We start from the raw sequence: 16,315 nt of genomic DNA, 5'->3' as shown, positions 1-16,315 counted from the left end.
TGTGGAACCTCATTAAGAATTCATATTTTCCATTAAAAAATGACAGCTATCAACTTATTATTCTTTTCAAATTAATTTTAATACAAAAAGAACTCATTCTTAAATATCTGCCTCAAAATGAAGTTACAAGCCCTATACCTAGCTCCTCTGCAAGTTCGTCCCATAACGGAAGGAGAATCAACACTACAAGAAAAATGGTAACAACTAAAGCTGTTCTTCTCCAAGTTCCAACCTCAGTGACATCATTTAAGCAAGGCTTCTCAGGTGTCCTCTGAATCCAAATGTACAAGATATGTAATAAAAAGTTAATAGAAGGATGGCAGATAGATGCATACCTTTTTCCTACATAAATTGCTTTTTTCAAATCATACCTGGCATATTAGCACATATAAACCCCAAGGAAGTGAAAGCTGTCCGCCAAGCTAGAAGAGAAAGTAAAGAGTTAGATTCTCTTGTGCATGTGGATAGAACTGCAGGAATATGTCAATGATGACGGAAAAACCAACATAGAGTTCATTAAACAAAAACCACCGTATTTTGATCTGTCAGACCGAGAAACATGTGGTCGGAATTTGCATCTGAAGCAGTGATTTCCAAGCACAAAAGCAGCCCCCCACCCCCACCCGGGAAAAAAAAGAAAGAAACGAAAAGGAATTCTAAAATTCAATGAAGAGGCAACATCACTGAGCATTCAAAAACCATCAAACCATGATGAATAGATGCATCTAGACAATGCCAATTATGCAATGCAATGTAGTGAGAGAATAAGTTTACCACTCCAAGTCCAAGCAAGGAGTATGTTGTCAAGCCAAATCCAATCAAGGCATTTTTCCCGAACGCACCCTGTCATAGATTATATAGATGCTATAAACAGATTCTTAGGCAGTTTTTCTAAGTGAAATAAATGGAAGCAGCTGAAGCATTAATCAATTTGTAAAATTGGCACTAGCATAGAGATACAGGCACAGAAAGGACTGTCTAAAATATCATATAGGCAATTAGCTAACTAAATATAGAAAATCACTTAAAAAAATTCTAGCATATTGTATCAGCAGAAGTGACTACAGCATCAATTTCCTATATAATTTGTACAATTTACAGATAAATTGTGCCGACAAGACAAATGTGACCAAGATTGTCTACTGCACCAAATGTAGCATATACATTTGAATCAATAGTTAATTGTGTTGATAAGAGAAAGTCACTACAACGCATACGAGTCATGACTTTTCAAATGTTACTTGCAAAATTCATATATCTCAGCAGTAGATCCTTGGGTTGATGGATTGATTGTCTGTTTTAACTTTGCAGGTAACTCAGCTGGCCTTAGTAGGTGTATATAGAAAATTGTTTAAAGACTAATAATAGCAATATATGACACCATTCCTCTCCATGTTAATCTTCTTTCTTGACCTCCATCCAGTAATTAGTTAACTTTGTTCCAGTTTTAGCTGGCTACGACCAGTGACTGGATGACTGCCTCAGAAATTATTGCAGTTAAAAGGCGAGCTGTATTTTAAGACCCTGACAAATCAATCTTACTATGAGATAAAAAGTTTAAAATAGCCATCATGTACGAAATGCAGCTGGGGAACTGCATAGTACATATGCCAGATGTAGGCACTTATGCAGCTGCATATGTGATTGGTATTTTAGACATAAATAATTCAGAAAAAAGAATCAAAAATAAAAAAGTAATCATTCAAGAGTAAAAGGGGGAAAAAAATTTCAGGCCTTTTCTATTCCCAAATAAAGTTAAATAATCTCCACTTTTTCAGCTTTATTCGACTTTATGCAGCGAATAACTTCGGGGGCACCTGAAAAAAGCCTCAATAATGAACAGTACTCTTTAAGATTTCAGAAAAAAATTAAAGCACCTTTTTGGTGCCAGTTTCAGCTTAAAACTATTCAAGAAGGATGGGATGAATAGTTTTACCAAGTTAAAGGGGAATAAGTACATTTTTGAATAAAATTGTTCAAATATTTCGAGCAAAATTATTCGGGAACCAAACAAGACCCAAGAAAAATAATAGCATGCACCTATGTACTATGCTCATATTTCAAGTATGTTAATGGATGAACAATCTAACAATTATTGAATCAAGAGAGGACAAAAACATAATGTCACAAGCATAGCACTTGTGCCACATAAGCATGCAGCCTAAGCCTGTGTGGGCTCCTAATCGCCCTCTATATGGGTTGGTCACTTAGGGGGACCATATTTTCCCAATGTTATATGGACATGGACTAGGGTTGTGAAATAGTGTAGGTGGGACCAGTCAATGGACCCCCTTGTATGGCCAGGCACCTAGGTAGGAAAAGCTGAAAGGCTGCAAAAGCTACGTGCTACATGCCTATATTAGTAAAAATTCTATTAAACAAACCCATTCCTTATTATATATGGCACATTTATATAACTACATTAAAGGAACGTTAAGCTCCTCTCATTGTGTGCCACATGCTGTCCATCTAAGAACCCTTAGAGCATTTCACAAATCATCCATCTGAGAAGGAAAGACCTCGATCGTACCCGTTAATCGTGTATAGACCCAGAACCGTTAATCAGGCCAGACCCACTCTCCATCTACGTTAGAGGGGCCGAGGTCAACACCTCCGCCATGCCCTCGTATATCCCTCACCACCCTCTACCATGCCCCGTACACCCCCTGACCCCATACAGTACCCCCCTCTCTCCCGACATCAACCACCAGCCGCTTCCCTCCTCTATTTCTTCCCTTCCTCCGATTGCACAAACCCCACCCCTCTAACCTCCCATTCTCTCTCTCCTTCTCTCTCCCTTTCTTTCTCTCTCTCTACCTCTTTCTTTCTCTCTCTCCCTCTCTCTTGCTCTCCCTCCCTCCCTTGCATCAGTTGCTGACAAAGCCCTTGGCTTTCTCTCTCGGCCGAGAGGGCAGCAGTAGTGCGCAATCTAATGGCCTTGTGCAATCTGGCGGCTGAGAGCCTTGATCCCTTCTCCCTCTCCCTCCCTTTCCTACTTTCCCACTCCATCTAAGAACCCTTAGAGCATTTCACATATCATCCATCTGAGAAGGAAAGACCTAAGTCGTACCCGTTAATCATGTATAGACTTAGAACTGTTAATCGGGTCAGACCCGCTCTCCATCTATGTTAGAGGGGCAGAGGTCAACACCTCCGCCATGCCCTTGTATATCCCTCACCACCCTCTACCATGCCCCGTACACCCCCTGACCCCATACAGTACCCCCCTCTCTCCCGACATCAACCACCAGCCGCCTCCCTCCTCTATTTCTTTCCTTCCTCCGATCACACAAACCCCACCCTTCTAACCTCCCATTCTCTCTCTCCTTCTCTCTCTCTTTCTTTCTCTCTCTCCCTCTCTCCCTTGCTCTCTCTCCCTCCCTTGTATTAGTTGCCGACAAAGCCCTTGGCTCTCTCTCTCGGCCGAGGGGGCAGCAGTAGTGCGCGATCTAATGGCCTTGTGCAATCTGGCGGCTGAGAGCCTCGATCTCCTCTCCCTCTCCCTCCGTCTCCTACTTTCCCACTCCCTTTGGTCAACTGAGAACTAACTTCCCACCTCCCTCTTGCCCTCTCTCCTTCTCTCTCTCTCTCTCTCTCTCTCTCTTTCTCTATTTTGAGAAGAGGGCTCAAGCCCTCCCGTCGCTCCTCTCCCCTCTATCTCTCTCTCACTCTCTCTCTTCCTCTTTTCTCTCTCTCTCTCTCTATTTTTTTCTGTTATTGAATTTAATCCTGCCGCATAGCGCAGGTTATTTTCTAATTAGATTGATTTTTCTCATTCAATGGAAGAATGAACGAGAACAGAAGATAAGAGAAGCAGTAGCAATAGCCAGCTAGTTGCAGGGCACTAACAAAAAAATACTTAAAGATATTATATTCTAAGAATTTTCAATATGCAGGTCTCTCATCCAAACCTCCTAATTAACTGAAGGATTTCAGAGAAATTTACATTTTGCAATGTTGTTTTGAAATTTACATACTTGATAAAGAATAAAAGCTACAATTAAAAATTATTTACAAGCATTCAAGTGTATGATGCAAATCTGACATGAATTCTAGGAGTTGGATGCAAATATCCAGGTAACACAGCTCTTACCTCATGTAGTTGAGTGACTAGCCTGCATCTGCAGATGCAGCCACATGCGACCGTGCAGACTATATTTTAAAATAGTTATAAGATAACGAGATATATATTATACATAAATATTTTTTGAATTCTTTTTTTTTGGACGACTATTATAAGGTAAAGAAAAACAATGGCTTTTTTCATTGGTGTGCTTGTTATGCTTGCATGAAATGTAGCTAAGTGTCTCTTTTTGAAATCTATTACAAAAATGGGTTCCATTTAGTTTTCCCAAAACAAGGAGATAACATGAAAATACCTAAATAACTGGTAGGGAAACTCTCAAGGAACTTCATAAAATTTATGAACAAAAAAGATTCTGCTTCAGGAATTCACATACCAAGGTTTTAAAAACTTAACTTTTCGTTGGTCTAGGTCAATTTTTCGGCAATTTCAATTTAAATTTCAGAGTTTCGTCCAAAGATTAAGAAAATATGAAAAGTTAGGAAAAATAGGAGAAAGAGTAAAATAAGCCTAGGAAATATACAGTACAAGTTTTGAAGCATATTGTATTGTCTGTGATCATTGGATTTATGGTTTCTATGTTAAGATTTTACATCATGTTTCAGTATGCAGGATGAGGTTGACTTACAAATTAGCACTGGATCTTGCTAGCTGATAGTTCCTATTGACTTCTTACATCATTTTTGGTAGGTTATCTTCATTTGTTAGATTATAACTATCCTTTTAGGTTTCTCCTTTTATTTATTATTAAATTTTAACTATCACATTTTGGGCACCTTGACCTCTAGGCACCTGCCTGGTAGTTAGGCACTAGGTGGGTTCCTGGAAACTCATCTACGACCAACAGTCGTCTAAAACATTATCACTAAAAACCTAACAATTTAAAGATCTGTAATAGTTAAATATGCTAACATGAAACTACATATGAATATGAAGCTTAATAAAATAACTACCATTATATTAAGTAGGAAGTACTTTTAGAATCTACTAAGCATGAAAGAGACTACCACCAAATATAGCTCCTCTAAGATTAAGCTAAGATCTAGCAAATACAATCTCAAATATTATGCAGAGACCCAATTTCTCTTGTTTCTCTCTGAAAATTATATTAAAGATGCAAATGAACATCATATCTCCAAGAAAAAAATACCTTCTTAAACTTCTAAGAGCCAAACGCCCAAATACTTCTATTTTAAAAAAAGTGTGGTTAATGCCAAAGTTCGCCATCTCGGTACCAGACCCTATATAGGTGCCACACTAGCACTGTACCGATATGGTACGGTTCGAGGTCTTTTCGGCATACCGAGTGTCGGTACACCATCTGATACTCGATACACCACTCGTACCGAGTACTGATACCGAACCGGTACAGTACAGTATGCCCTGTACCGCCTGGTTCGGGCTAATATGGTGAACCATGGTTAATGCTAAGAAATACATATTTCTTGTAAGTTAGATTTTCAATTAATGTATTTTTTTAACTTGAAAATAAAAAGATGACCGAAAAATGAGATTAATTATCAAATTTATTAAATGAAATGGGGAAACAACATCAAAATGATACTAAATTTAATACAAATATAAAAGTAGCCCCAAATAATATTAAATATTAATATTAGAAACCAAAAATAGCACGGTAATTTAGTTTTGGTTACAGTTTTGGTCCAAAACTGTAGTGTTATAGTGACCGTTATAATGACATAACTACATGTTACAACTTACAACAACATCAAGTCCTTCCCATTATATTATATACATTAGGAATGCAACATGGTTGGGCTCAAGCCTAACTTGACCTGCCCAAATCACTCACTAGGTAGGGCTAGGTCAAGATTTTATAAATTTGAAATTGGGCTTAGATTCAAAAGTTCCAACCCAACCTCAGTTGCATTGGGCTAGGGTTGTGCTTAAACTCAGCTTGAGCCTGACCCAGGCAAATAAATAAATAAACCATTCATATTTATGTTTCATAGTGACTATTTATATGTTTCATATAATTAAATCTTTAGTCCTATTAAATTATTAAATTATAAAAATATGCATGTGTGTCATCAAAATTGATGGTTAGTTGCGACCTCAAACTAATAAGTATTAACCCAACAAAAATGTCGCAAACCTTTCCCCTATATTAATATTCCTATTCAACCTGATCTAACCCCATTAAAATGGCCTGAACCAACCTAACTCAATACTAGTTTGACCTAACCCAGATTAGCTTAAGATGGGGTTAGGTTAGAAAAATCCCCATTCATAACCTGGTTAGGTTGGGTTAGAGTTGGGAGATAAAGAGGTAGTGTTGGTTAGAGAGCCCTCAACCAAACCCACCCAAGTTGCAAGTCATAATTTACATTAATAAATATTTTTTTCAAATCTTTATAGCAGCTAGATTTTTTCAATTTGGGGAATAGTAACCAGAGAAAAAAAAAAACATCATTATTTTCCTAGTATAATCCACTATTTCCTGTTATAACAGCTAATGACAGCTATTATTGTCATTGAAATGGTAAATCACAATTGTTGAAGGGATCTGTTACTTGGAGATATCAACAATATTGGAAACTTGACTAAGATGCAATATTCAATTTAAAATTTTACTGTTAATATCTTCAACACGTTAATCCATGATATACATCGCATAGTGAAAATTCTTTACAAGAAAAATAGTTCTTCAAGCTTTTACAAAGAATTAAACAAAAGAAAGAAATGCTGATCAAATTAGAGAGATGGAGAGAGAGAGAGAGAGCATTAATTGCTTAAGTAATTCTAGAGATAATATTCTCCTAGAAAACTAAAGTTTGGATAGATCTCTACAATTTTGAAAAATTAGGTACACTATTCAATTTCATACATTCTTAGCATATAAGGTTCAGGCACCTGGACCCTCTAGAAGCAGCATCTAGCGGTATATAGTTTATGGTTTTGAATGAAATCAACTTTTACCCTTCAGAAAAAGAATGAAATCAAATTTTAGACACCTATCACTCAGATAAGGTGTCAAAAGGAGCTAATATTGACAGTTACCCAAATATTCATAGTTATGAGAAACTTTTATTGAAATATTCTTTGATCCACAAATGGGGTTTCATAATTAATGTAGTAGTCTGTTGATTAGTTTGAATATGACCCCTACTAGAAGTCTCATATCTAATGTGGTGAAATGAAACTGATATTTGGTAGTCTCAATAAGTCACAGTTATGAGAAAATTTATTCAGCATGCTTTTTTAACCAATAGATGTGTCTCCATATCAGCTTACTAGTGGATTACTTAGTTCGAATATAAGAATCACCAAATACCTGTATGGCTCTCCCACCATCAAGGCACCCAACAGGAAGCATATTAAAAGCTGAAGTGGTCAAACCACACCTGCAGTAATTGTGGAAGATAGTAGTGCTCAAAAATATGAAACATGAGCACTCATAGAAAAAAGGGCAGACAAAAAGGGGAGGGATACTTCACCAGCCAGCAATTACAAGAGGGTGGATTGAAACAGTTGCAGCATGCATAGCTCTGCAAATTGATATTAGTTGAATAGTTAATTACAATGTGTTAATAAGCAGCAGAGAAGCAAAGAATGGATAGGAACTTCATGACTATAAGTTTGATTTTAATTTTCTGAGATAAGCACTTGAATATACATAATAAAAATATATGCAGTGACCAACTTAAGCAGGAAGCTGAATTCTGAGACATAGGGAAATATATTTTTTCTGGGTTCTCTTACATTACATGTGGTGCTGTTGCTAGAGGGTTTCCGATCAAGGTTAGTGCCACAAAGAATATTAGATTCCATATTCTATAGCCCAGGTTATATATATTATGCTGGAACCACATTCTTGGATTTCTAGTGAATATGCCTCTCTCGAGTGCAAGAAACCTAGGATGTAATTTAATAGGCTTTATGCTAATGTTAAGAAAACAAAAAGTAAGAAAAGTAAAAGAAACATGAACCAAATTTGACTCTAAACAACCACAGTAGCAAGAATCGGCTACTAGAATGAATTGGTTTAAAAGAAGTAGAATATAGGAACAAAAGACAGAACAAGATGGAAACTTTTGGATAAGAGTTGTATCTTTTGTGCGCGAAAGAAGGATTCACCTTCCTACGCATGAATCAACTGATGGATTACCCACTGCACAGCTCTCAAAGCGCTCTGAACTCTGTCATTCATGTGCCTGCACAGATCTCAAAGTGACTAGTGGATGATCCAATGGTGGATTCGTGCGAAGGAAGGTAAATCCTTTTTTCATGCGAAAGATACAACCCTGTCCGGGAAACCTTTATAAAGAGGCATGCTCCTGAGGTGGAGAAAAATGTGTCCTACCAGTTGGATGTATCATAGAAGAGATGGTTCAGAAGAGAGCAACCAATCTTGTTTGAAATTCAAATGAGTATAATTGGTTATCATACATCAAAACAATGAAACACAACTAATTTTTTCAGCAAACCAAGATGATAAAAGAAATAACATACGTGTAACCAAGAGTAGCTCTGCTAATGAGTCCAAGAAGTAGTGAGCCCTGAAATAGCATACTCGGGACCTGCACCAAGTCTCCTGCAGCAGCTGGATTTGACGAGAGCAACAAGCCCACACAAAACATTGAAAAGGATAGCGCAGCACCAGCCAAAGGGCCTGCCATTGAGATGTCGACCTTGGTCTTTCGATCAGGAAGAATGGATTTGAACTACAAGAGTTAAAGATGAAAAATGAGCATTACAGTGCCAACTTACAGTAAGAAATAAAGCTCACTAATGCATTCTTTCAGTATCAACGATGAATTGCAAGTAGTTTTTACAGATGCAATTTACCACTAGCATTGGATACTAAAAGACATATAAGATGACATTGGATGCCATGCTCTAGGACAAAGCACTAAAATGGGTATTCCAATGAAGAAGGCCGAGCCAATAATAAATTCAAGATTTTTTGTCAGCAAATAAATTCAATAGGAACCACCAGCCTCAGCAGCCATTTGATTTATGGAACATTATTTTGACCTTTGCAGAAAAGAACCAGAAACTACAAAAACGAAAACAATATATGCTCATGTATCATCAAAATGAAAGAAATAAGAAAATAATTTTCTCAATACAGAAGAATGTCATTTAAATTGCCAGGATGACATGCTATTAGTGTCTATTACATTACCCCTTTCATGCACTTTAATGATGCACAGTGGTGGCTTTTTTCCATTAGCTCTCTACACATATTTATGTAAGCATCAATCATGAAGTCCTATGGCAGTATTCTACCTAGAGTGCCATAATTTTAGTTCTAGGGTCTGAATGATGAAAGAAAAATCTTGTTTGAAGAGGCAAAGGAGTATAGATAGTTCTCTGATGATAAAGAATATGGCTATAGGTAGGAAAGAGTATAGAAATAAAATTCATCAACCAACAAAATACAAGTTTTGTAGTCCTTACTGATGATAATAATGATAAATAAACCTAGCTGTTTCTACCTGAGACTGGAGCATGGTCTATGTATAACAACATGAAGTTGTCTGAGTTGATTAGACTGAGAGTGTGACTGCCTTCAGGGTACCCCAAAGGAAATTAACATTAAATTAGTCGTGTCAAAAAAAGATGTAAGATATTTGTTGGTGGACCAAGCAAGCAAACTTGTCACCCACTAATTAAGAGGCTTATAGAATCATTGATGTGAAATGTGATGCATATCTATTGTTTTAATCAATGAAAAAAAGGCCAATGAAAGGGAAAAAAAACACAGTTCAAATCTTCAAATAAAACAGAAAAGCAAGGTTCTGGTCCAGGTTTATGTATGGGTTAAGCGTCGAATGGATACATATATTGCTGCCAAACTAATTCCCTTTTTCTGCTTTCAGATCTTATTTGTATAACGAACCACTGATGGCCTTAAGGTATTGCCTCTGTAATGAGATAGCTACATGGATGCTTCCACTCAATTAGAGCATTCTGAGACTTGGGCAATCCCTGTTTGTCTGTGAAAATCAGATAATCTTTTTGTTTTTTTTTTTTCTGGTAACATAGTTGGACTCCACACTTGACACCAAATCTTTGAGAAAAGATATAAATATTCAAACTCAATGATGGGTCCTCCAAATTGGACATCCACGCAGTTGATCATGATTTCCACGCAACCTAAAATCCAAAAATTACACATTTTTGCCGATGTCTACCTATGCATCAGGTATGTGTAAAAATGAATAGTTTCAATGACATAAGACTATGTTTTGCTATGATCTAAACATCGACATCTTTTGATTTTCAGGATATACATGTTTTAGCATGTGTAGACCATAACCAATAAAGAAGATTCTCAATTTAAGTATCCTATCATAAGTTAGCATCGTAGTGCAAACGGCACCATTCATTTATGCACCACATGAAGCATAAGCTAGAGATCTCTGAAATACAATTTATTATTTCTACATGTTTTTTCAAGTGTATATCATGATCAATTCTGTGGGTCTTTGATTTGGATTCCCCATTATTGATTTTGGAATCATTAATTTTTTAACCAAAGATTTAACGTTAAGTGTGCAGTCCAACTCTTAATAATAAGATTGACATTATTGCATGCAATAAGATTTGATTCATGAAGAGGGCTGTATGCATGTAAAAGGAAATGGAATTTTTTTTTACCAATATAAGTTTAGAAAAACAAGAAGCAAAGATGAAACAGTGAAAAGTCATATGCACCCGGAGAAAGGGGAGCAAGCAAGTGCAGCAAAATGGGGCATGGAAGTAGCACCAACAACAGATACAGTACCAGCACACAATGATATGACTTTTGTCATGTTCAATTAAGGCTGTAGATGCAATCTTTCGGTAGCAGAATTTGAATGTGAGATGAATTAAGGATCAATTTATATTTCCTTTTAGACTTCAGTGTTATCGTAGATGCTCACCTGAGTAATTACACCAAAACTTCCAAGGGTAACGTTGGGAATCAAATAAGGGATGCCCAATTTCACCTTTTTGGGAAATGCAGCTAGAAAATGTCCAACCTCCTGCATGTGAAAAGGTTAAAGCAGTTTAGAAGCACGATGTGATAAACTTGCATTCTTCATGTTTCTTTACAAAGAATTGAAACAAATAGACTTGGTATGCGATCATAACAGCATGAAGGCAAAGAGCTAATATAGTATTTTCATAAAGGGCTTCATGAGAACGTAATAGCAAGAGCTGCAGAACCATAATTCATAGACCATAACGCAATACATATGGCATAAATGTACAAGCATACATATAATGTTGTACTTACAGGAAAGACCAGGTGCAGGTTACTTAGTATGTTCAGCAGCATTCAGTAGTGGAACAAATCTTGCGGACAACTCTCCATGATTCATCTAGGCATATGAAATGTTTCAAAAGTAGCATGAACAAATCAACTCAAACACAGTCAAGATGACTGGTGGGTCTAATATAGAGGCCTATACATCATATCCTGTTGAAACCTTTCAATTGTGTCTTCTGTTTCCAGCTATATGCATACTTTAAATTATCAAGGTCTTAGAGCTAGAAGCTTCCTATCATAAAATTCCAGGAAGTTAGCACATCCCAATGAAATAGAACATGTATATCCTACTTTTTGAGAAACTTCATTCACAGTTAAACATCTCAATGCATTCCATACGTATCGTCAAAAAATAATATAATCTAAACTTCTAAGCTTAGCAATAATTAACACAATTTATTGATTGTAGTGCACTCTCCATTGGAGGAAGTTACAGAAAATTATAAACTAGAAATTACAAGGTTGCTTGTAAACTGGACAAATCCTCAATCATGCAAAGAGACACGACTGATAGATATTTTGGCCAATATTGCTTGTAACCTTACATAACAATATACTTTGGAAGGCCAGTTTCCTATTGAGGTTTGTTGTTTGTGTTGGGCAGATGTCCAGAGTTGTAGTTTCATTTGCTTGTAGTGTTGCTCTTCCCTGCTTATTACCATTAGATGGAGAGAGGTCGGGGGGGGGGGGGGGGGGGGGGGGGGGGAAGAGAGAGAGAGAGAGAGAGAGGTCTTAGTTGATCATAAAACTGAACTCAAATAAATTAATGACTTGTAGCAAAATATTTTCTTCATTCTACTCCCATATGCAACACAATATCAGGGCCGTTTTGTCTTTTCCAAGAATCATGGTAATAAGGAGTCTAAAGTATTCAATTGGTTTACAGTTTGAAGTAGAAACAACAGTTTCCATAGGAAAAAATACAAATAGAATAAAATAAATGTGAGTAAAAGTAAAGATTGTATTACATGAAACAGCTGAACACCCAAGACACCATATGCCAGTGGTAGAGCAGATTCCACAAATGGGAATAAAAGCTGCATGTCGGGTGGTTCAGTAGCATTTGGATCTGTAAAGTACTTCACTACCTCAGGTGGGAGACTACCTATCTGTACAAAATATATGGATAAAGTATGTACCAGAAATTGACAAATTTAGATTAACCAATAGCTAAAGGGTAAAGTAATGGAAGATAATAGAACTACTTAACATAAAGCATACCTGAGATGCAATTCCTAGCTCTACACAGGAGCCTGTGGTGAGGACAAAAAGAAGGAGAGCAATAACATATTGCCAGAGAGTAGTGGGTCCTGGCTCAGAAACTTCTTTCCGCAACAAACCAAAACTTACACGTGGTCCACCACGTGGGTCTGGTCCTTCGGAATTGGGCTCCCCTACCATAAATAGATTATATTTGTCATCCATAACTTCATGGAGTTGCCGCTGGAGCTTCGCAAAAACCTCTTCCCTTTTCCCCCGCAGGTTGCCAAGAAAGAGGATGCCTTCCCCTAGGTCCCCAAATGGCTCCTCTCTGGTCACCCAAAAAGTTGAGTAGCCGAATAGCTTTTCCTTGATAAGCTTCACATCAGATGGATCTACCTTCTCAGGTCCAAGAAGTTCCATCAACTTAAAAGAATCAACCTGAAAGCTACTATAAACTGGTCCCTCAGGAGAAATACCAGGTGTCTGCGAAAGAAGAGTCAGATAACATGCAATTAATGATAATCTATTTAATCAAAATAGACTAGTTATGGTTAGAATATAATGTGAAGGTTAAAGCTGAAAAGAAAACTCGAGATAAGTGTAGTCACGAGTATGGTGGTCAAAAGCAGTTATAGTGTTATCATCTTTTCCAGTGGAACTATCAATAGGTGGAACAAATTTCTAAGCAACTAAACATAACTGATAACCAATTTGGGGCCAAATGAACATGGGACACTGACACCAGTTTCCATGCATGACATTGTATAGAAACTCCAAGAGATTATTAGGTGTCAGATAGTTAGCTTTTCCTGTCAACGCAAATGACATCATCCAATGATTTTAACCTCCATATAAATTCTATCGCTTGTGAGAATCCTCTTTAAGATAGCAGACCAACGCAGTGCTCTGATTTTAAAGGAAAACTAGAATGAATTTTTGGCCATACATCTGGTCCGTCATCCAAAAACAAATTGACCAGATAGAATATTCTTAATATGCCTCCAAAGATTAACATTTGTAAGATTTCTTCAAAAATTGCAAGCACCAAAACAACTGTGGTTTCCAGGATTCTCTTTGACCTAAGAATTCAAGTAAACAACTACCATAATAAAGAAACCAGAAAAGACATCAAGGCTCCAGCGTTAACATCTTCACACAATCTGCATTCTTTGCCCACAGCTTGTTCTGCATTTTAGCAGACATTTTGCTGAAATGTCACATTCCTTCTGCAGCAGTAACTCTCTCTTATCATGTCAGTGTGTGCAAAACTGGAGTTAAATTTTGTCATGATCTGATATTGAAGCTAAGAAAGAAGCAATCCTAGATCTCTAGTGATGATTTTGTAAGGATGCAGTCCCAATATAAGTAGATGTTTCCTTGCATATTTGCGACTGAAATTCTTTACCTTAAAAATCATGCATATGCAGGCATTCCTATTTTAAACAGCTTATATAGTGGTAGATATTTGCTATTTCTTTTTATTGCATTTTGCCCCCTCCACCAACTAGTCTGGCCCAAGGTTTCAATTTTCAGCCAGAATCAATCCATCCTGGCCAAAATGGACCAGTTGCAGACTGTCAGCTGAGACCAAACCTAAGTTGACCCCAAATTTTGGGCTTCAATCATTTTCAGCAGTTTTAGCCAAACTGCCCAGCTTCAGTCTAGTTTGGTGGTTTCATTCGGTATCAACCAAAACTGACAGAACCTAACCTATAGATGCCTTCTTTTAGTTTTTTATTAACATATTTAGCATAATATTGGGCCATTTATTTATATTTAAGTGTATATGCTATACAATATCAATTTTCAATGGTTTTGCTTTCTTCTTCTTGACTTGAAAGAGAGCACAGATAATAAATGTAATCCTTGATGGGCCGAAGACACCTAAAAGGCCCTAATTAAAGTACTATATAGAGGCTAATAGGAACAACTAAATAAAAAAAATATTTATAGGTATAATGTAACATTTTATAACTATATGATTTGATTCAACAGCACTTAATCTCAAAAAAAAAAAAAAAAAGGTTAAGAAATGCCCAAATTCAATATATCTATGTGACTATTCTAAGAAAAAAAAAGAAAAGATTTGAATGCAACAGGAGCAAAAAAAGTTTCAGAGTAGCTGAATATAATGAATTTTTGAATAATTGAAGTTCAGAAAGTAAATAATATAAATCTAAGTGTGTTTGTGTATTCCAGTACAATATAACCATATACTTGATTTTGACTTATCTGCAATGCAACTTCAGCATAAAATTGTCAAAGTTATACATAAGAAATCCATACAACACACAGTAGCTTACAATGTTAAGAAATAATGTTTCCTGTGTTTTTTTACTTTCCTTTCAAACCTTTTGATTTTTTTTTCTCTTGATTTTTATGACTGAAAGTCATAAAAATGGAGCAACACTTCCAAAACCACGAAACTTGCTGAAACTGAGACAGGAGCCTGCGGCCGATAAGTACGACCAAGAAGATGAAGATGAAAGAGCATTTACTTGCGTGATTCCCATCGTAGCCAGAGCCTAGAACAGATTCTATAAATCCAAACAGATTGCTTAACTGTTCGCGAAGGCATCTTAGTTCCACAATCAGTCCAACCGAAAACAGGCAATGAAAAATCGGGAATACCAACCGCAAGTCGTGATAAAACAAAGACAAACAAGAATAAAACGCTTCACAAATTTAGACTTGTTAAAAAATGACCTTTAGGCCTTTATAGCCAAACGCCCAGTGAATATGTCTGCTTAAAATGGGCAAAGAGATCAAATGGGAAGGGGGAGAGAGAGAGAGAGAGCGAGAGCGAGGAATTGGCTGTACCCTGGAAGAAACAGAAGCAGGTGGAGAGCGCTCCGAGTTCAACTCATCGCTGCCGACCCTCGACTGCTCGACTTCTTCGGTGGAGCCCGACCTCTTCTCCTCTCCGCCGTCGTTCCCGCCGTCGATCGAGAAGCATCTCATTCCGTCGAAACGCCGCCTCCTTTGGGTTCCCCATGAGAAATTCTGCTGCATAGCTATCCCCACCTTGCATCGGGAACACGCCTGCTGCCGCGGCTGCTTCTTGGGATTCCTCCGTTGTGTGCAGGACGCACCGGCCGCTGCCGGCAGTAGACGGAATCGGAAGTTGAGATTGAGGAAAGAAGAGCTCAGGAGAGCAGTTCCCATCGACCAGCGACAACGGAGCCCCAAAGAAGAAGCAGCGGCCGTAGAAGAAGACGAAGGGTTCAGACGCATTCGAGTTTTTCCGGTCTTGGGAGGCAGAGCTTCAAGAAACTCGTTCTAGGGAGGGGTTGTCGTCGTGGCCGTCGGGGAGGGGCAGCAGGGAGCGGGCGAAGAGGCAGAGAGCTGCCAAGAAACGCATCCGCGAGCCTCCTCCTCATCATCCGGTTTTCCTTTCTCAAAAACCGAAGGGATAGGGCCAGAGGGGCAAGTAGGCGGACATCGGATACACTGGCTTTATTGTGTTCCGTTTGATCGATGACGATCGGCTCATCGCATCGCCGTTCCTTCCTTCCTTCAACATTGTGATCCGTCCTAGACTCGATGAAACCCCGGGCCGGCCTGGGCTCGGCCCGGGTGGCTTCTATAGCAAAACTTAGACCCGATAGCTATGCCCAGGCACGATCCGGCCCAACAATCGGACTTAAACTTTTGCCGAGGCCCAATCCAAATTTGCGGAGCCAGTCTCAGGTCCGCCCACTGGACCTAATGTTTGATTAATTTTTTTGGAAGGGCAACGAGCATTA

General features: G+C 37.9%; 1 protein-coding gene across 1 annotated transcript; it reads right to left on the bottom strand.

Moving 5' to 3' along the window:
• On the bottom strand, positions 1–15,997 carry EGY1 (Peptidase M50 family protein). The gene is made up of 10 exons (XM_088715593.2): positions 15,390–15,997; positions 12,588–13,052; positions 12,335–12,475; positions 10,978–11,079; positions 8,558–8,769; positions 7,543–7,593; positions 7,380–7,449; positions 775–843; positions 372–422; positions 1–271 (listed from the first exon to the last, which is right to left on the bottom strand). Exons 1-10 carry the CDS (start codon positions 15,801–15,803, stop codon positions 113–115), a joined length of 1,734 nt encoding a protein of 577 aa, XP_088571719.2. The 5' UTR covers positions 15,804–15,997; the 3' UTR covers positions 1–112.
• Positions 15,998–16,315: the final 318 nt, after the last annotated feature.

This window comes from Phoenix dactylifera, chromosome 1, assembly GCF_051530095.1.
Source record: "Phoenix dactylifera cultivar Ajwa chromosome 1, Ajwa_hap1_PhDact_Kaust_v1.1, whole genome shotgun sequence".
Classification (NCBI taxonomy): Eukaryota; Viridiplantae; Streptophyta; class Magnoliopsida; order Arecales; family Arecaceae; genus Phoenix; species Phoenix dactylifera.
The sequence above is the reverse complement of the archived record's forward strand: the minus strand, read 5'-3'. Positions and strand labels throughout refer to the sequence as shown.

What these genes read in the sequence shown, in the direction of transcription:
- EGY1 (XM_088715593.2), bottom strand. Translation starts at nt 15,803, where the DNA reads ATGCGTCTGAACCCTTCGTCTTCTTCTACGGCCGCTGCTTCTTCTTTG. An exon ending in AGCTAGGAATTGCATCTCAG is followed by an intron (nt 12,476 to 12,587) that starts GTATGCTTTATG and finishes TATTTTGTACAG; the next exon opens with ATAGGTAGTCTCCCACCTGA. An exon ending in AGAGCTACTCTTGGTTACAC is followed by an intron (nt 7,594 to 8,557) that starts GTATGTTATTTC and finishes ATCAATTTGCAG; the next exon opens with AGCTATGCATGCTGCAACTG.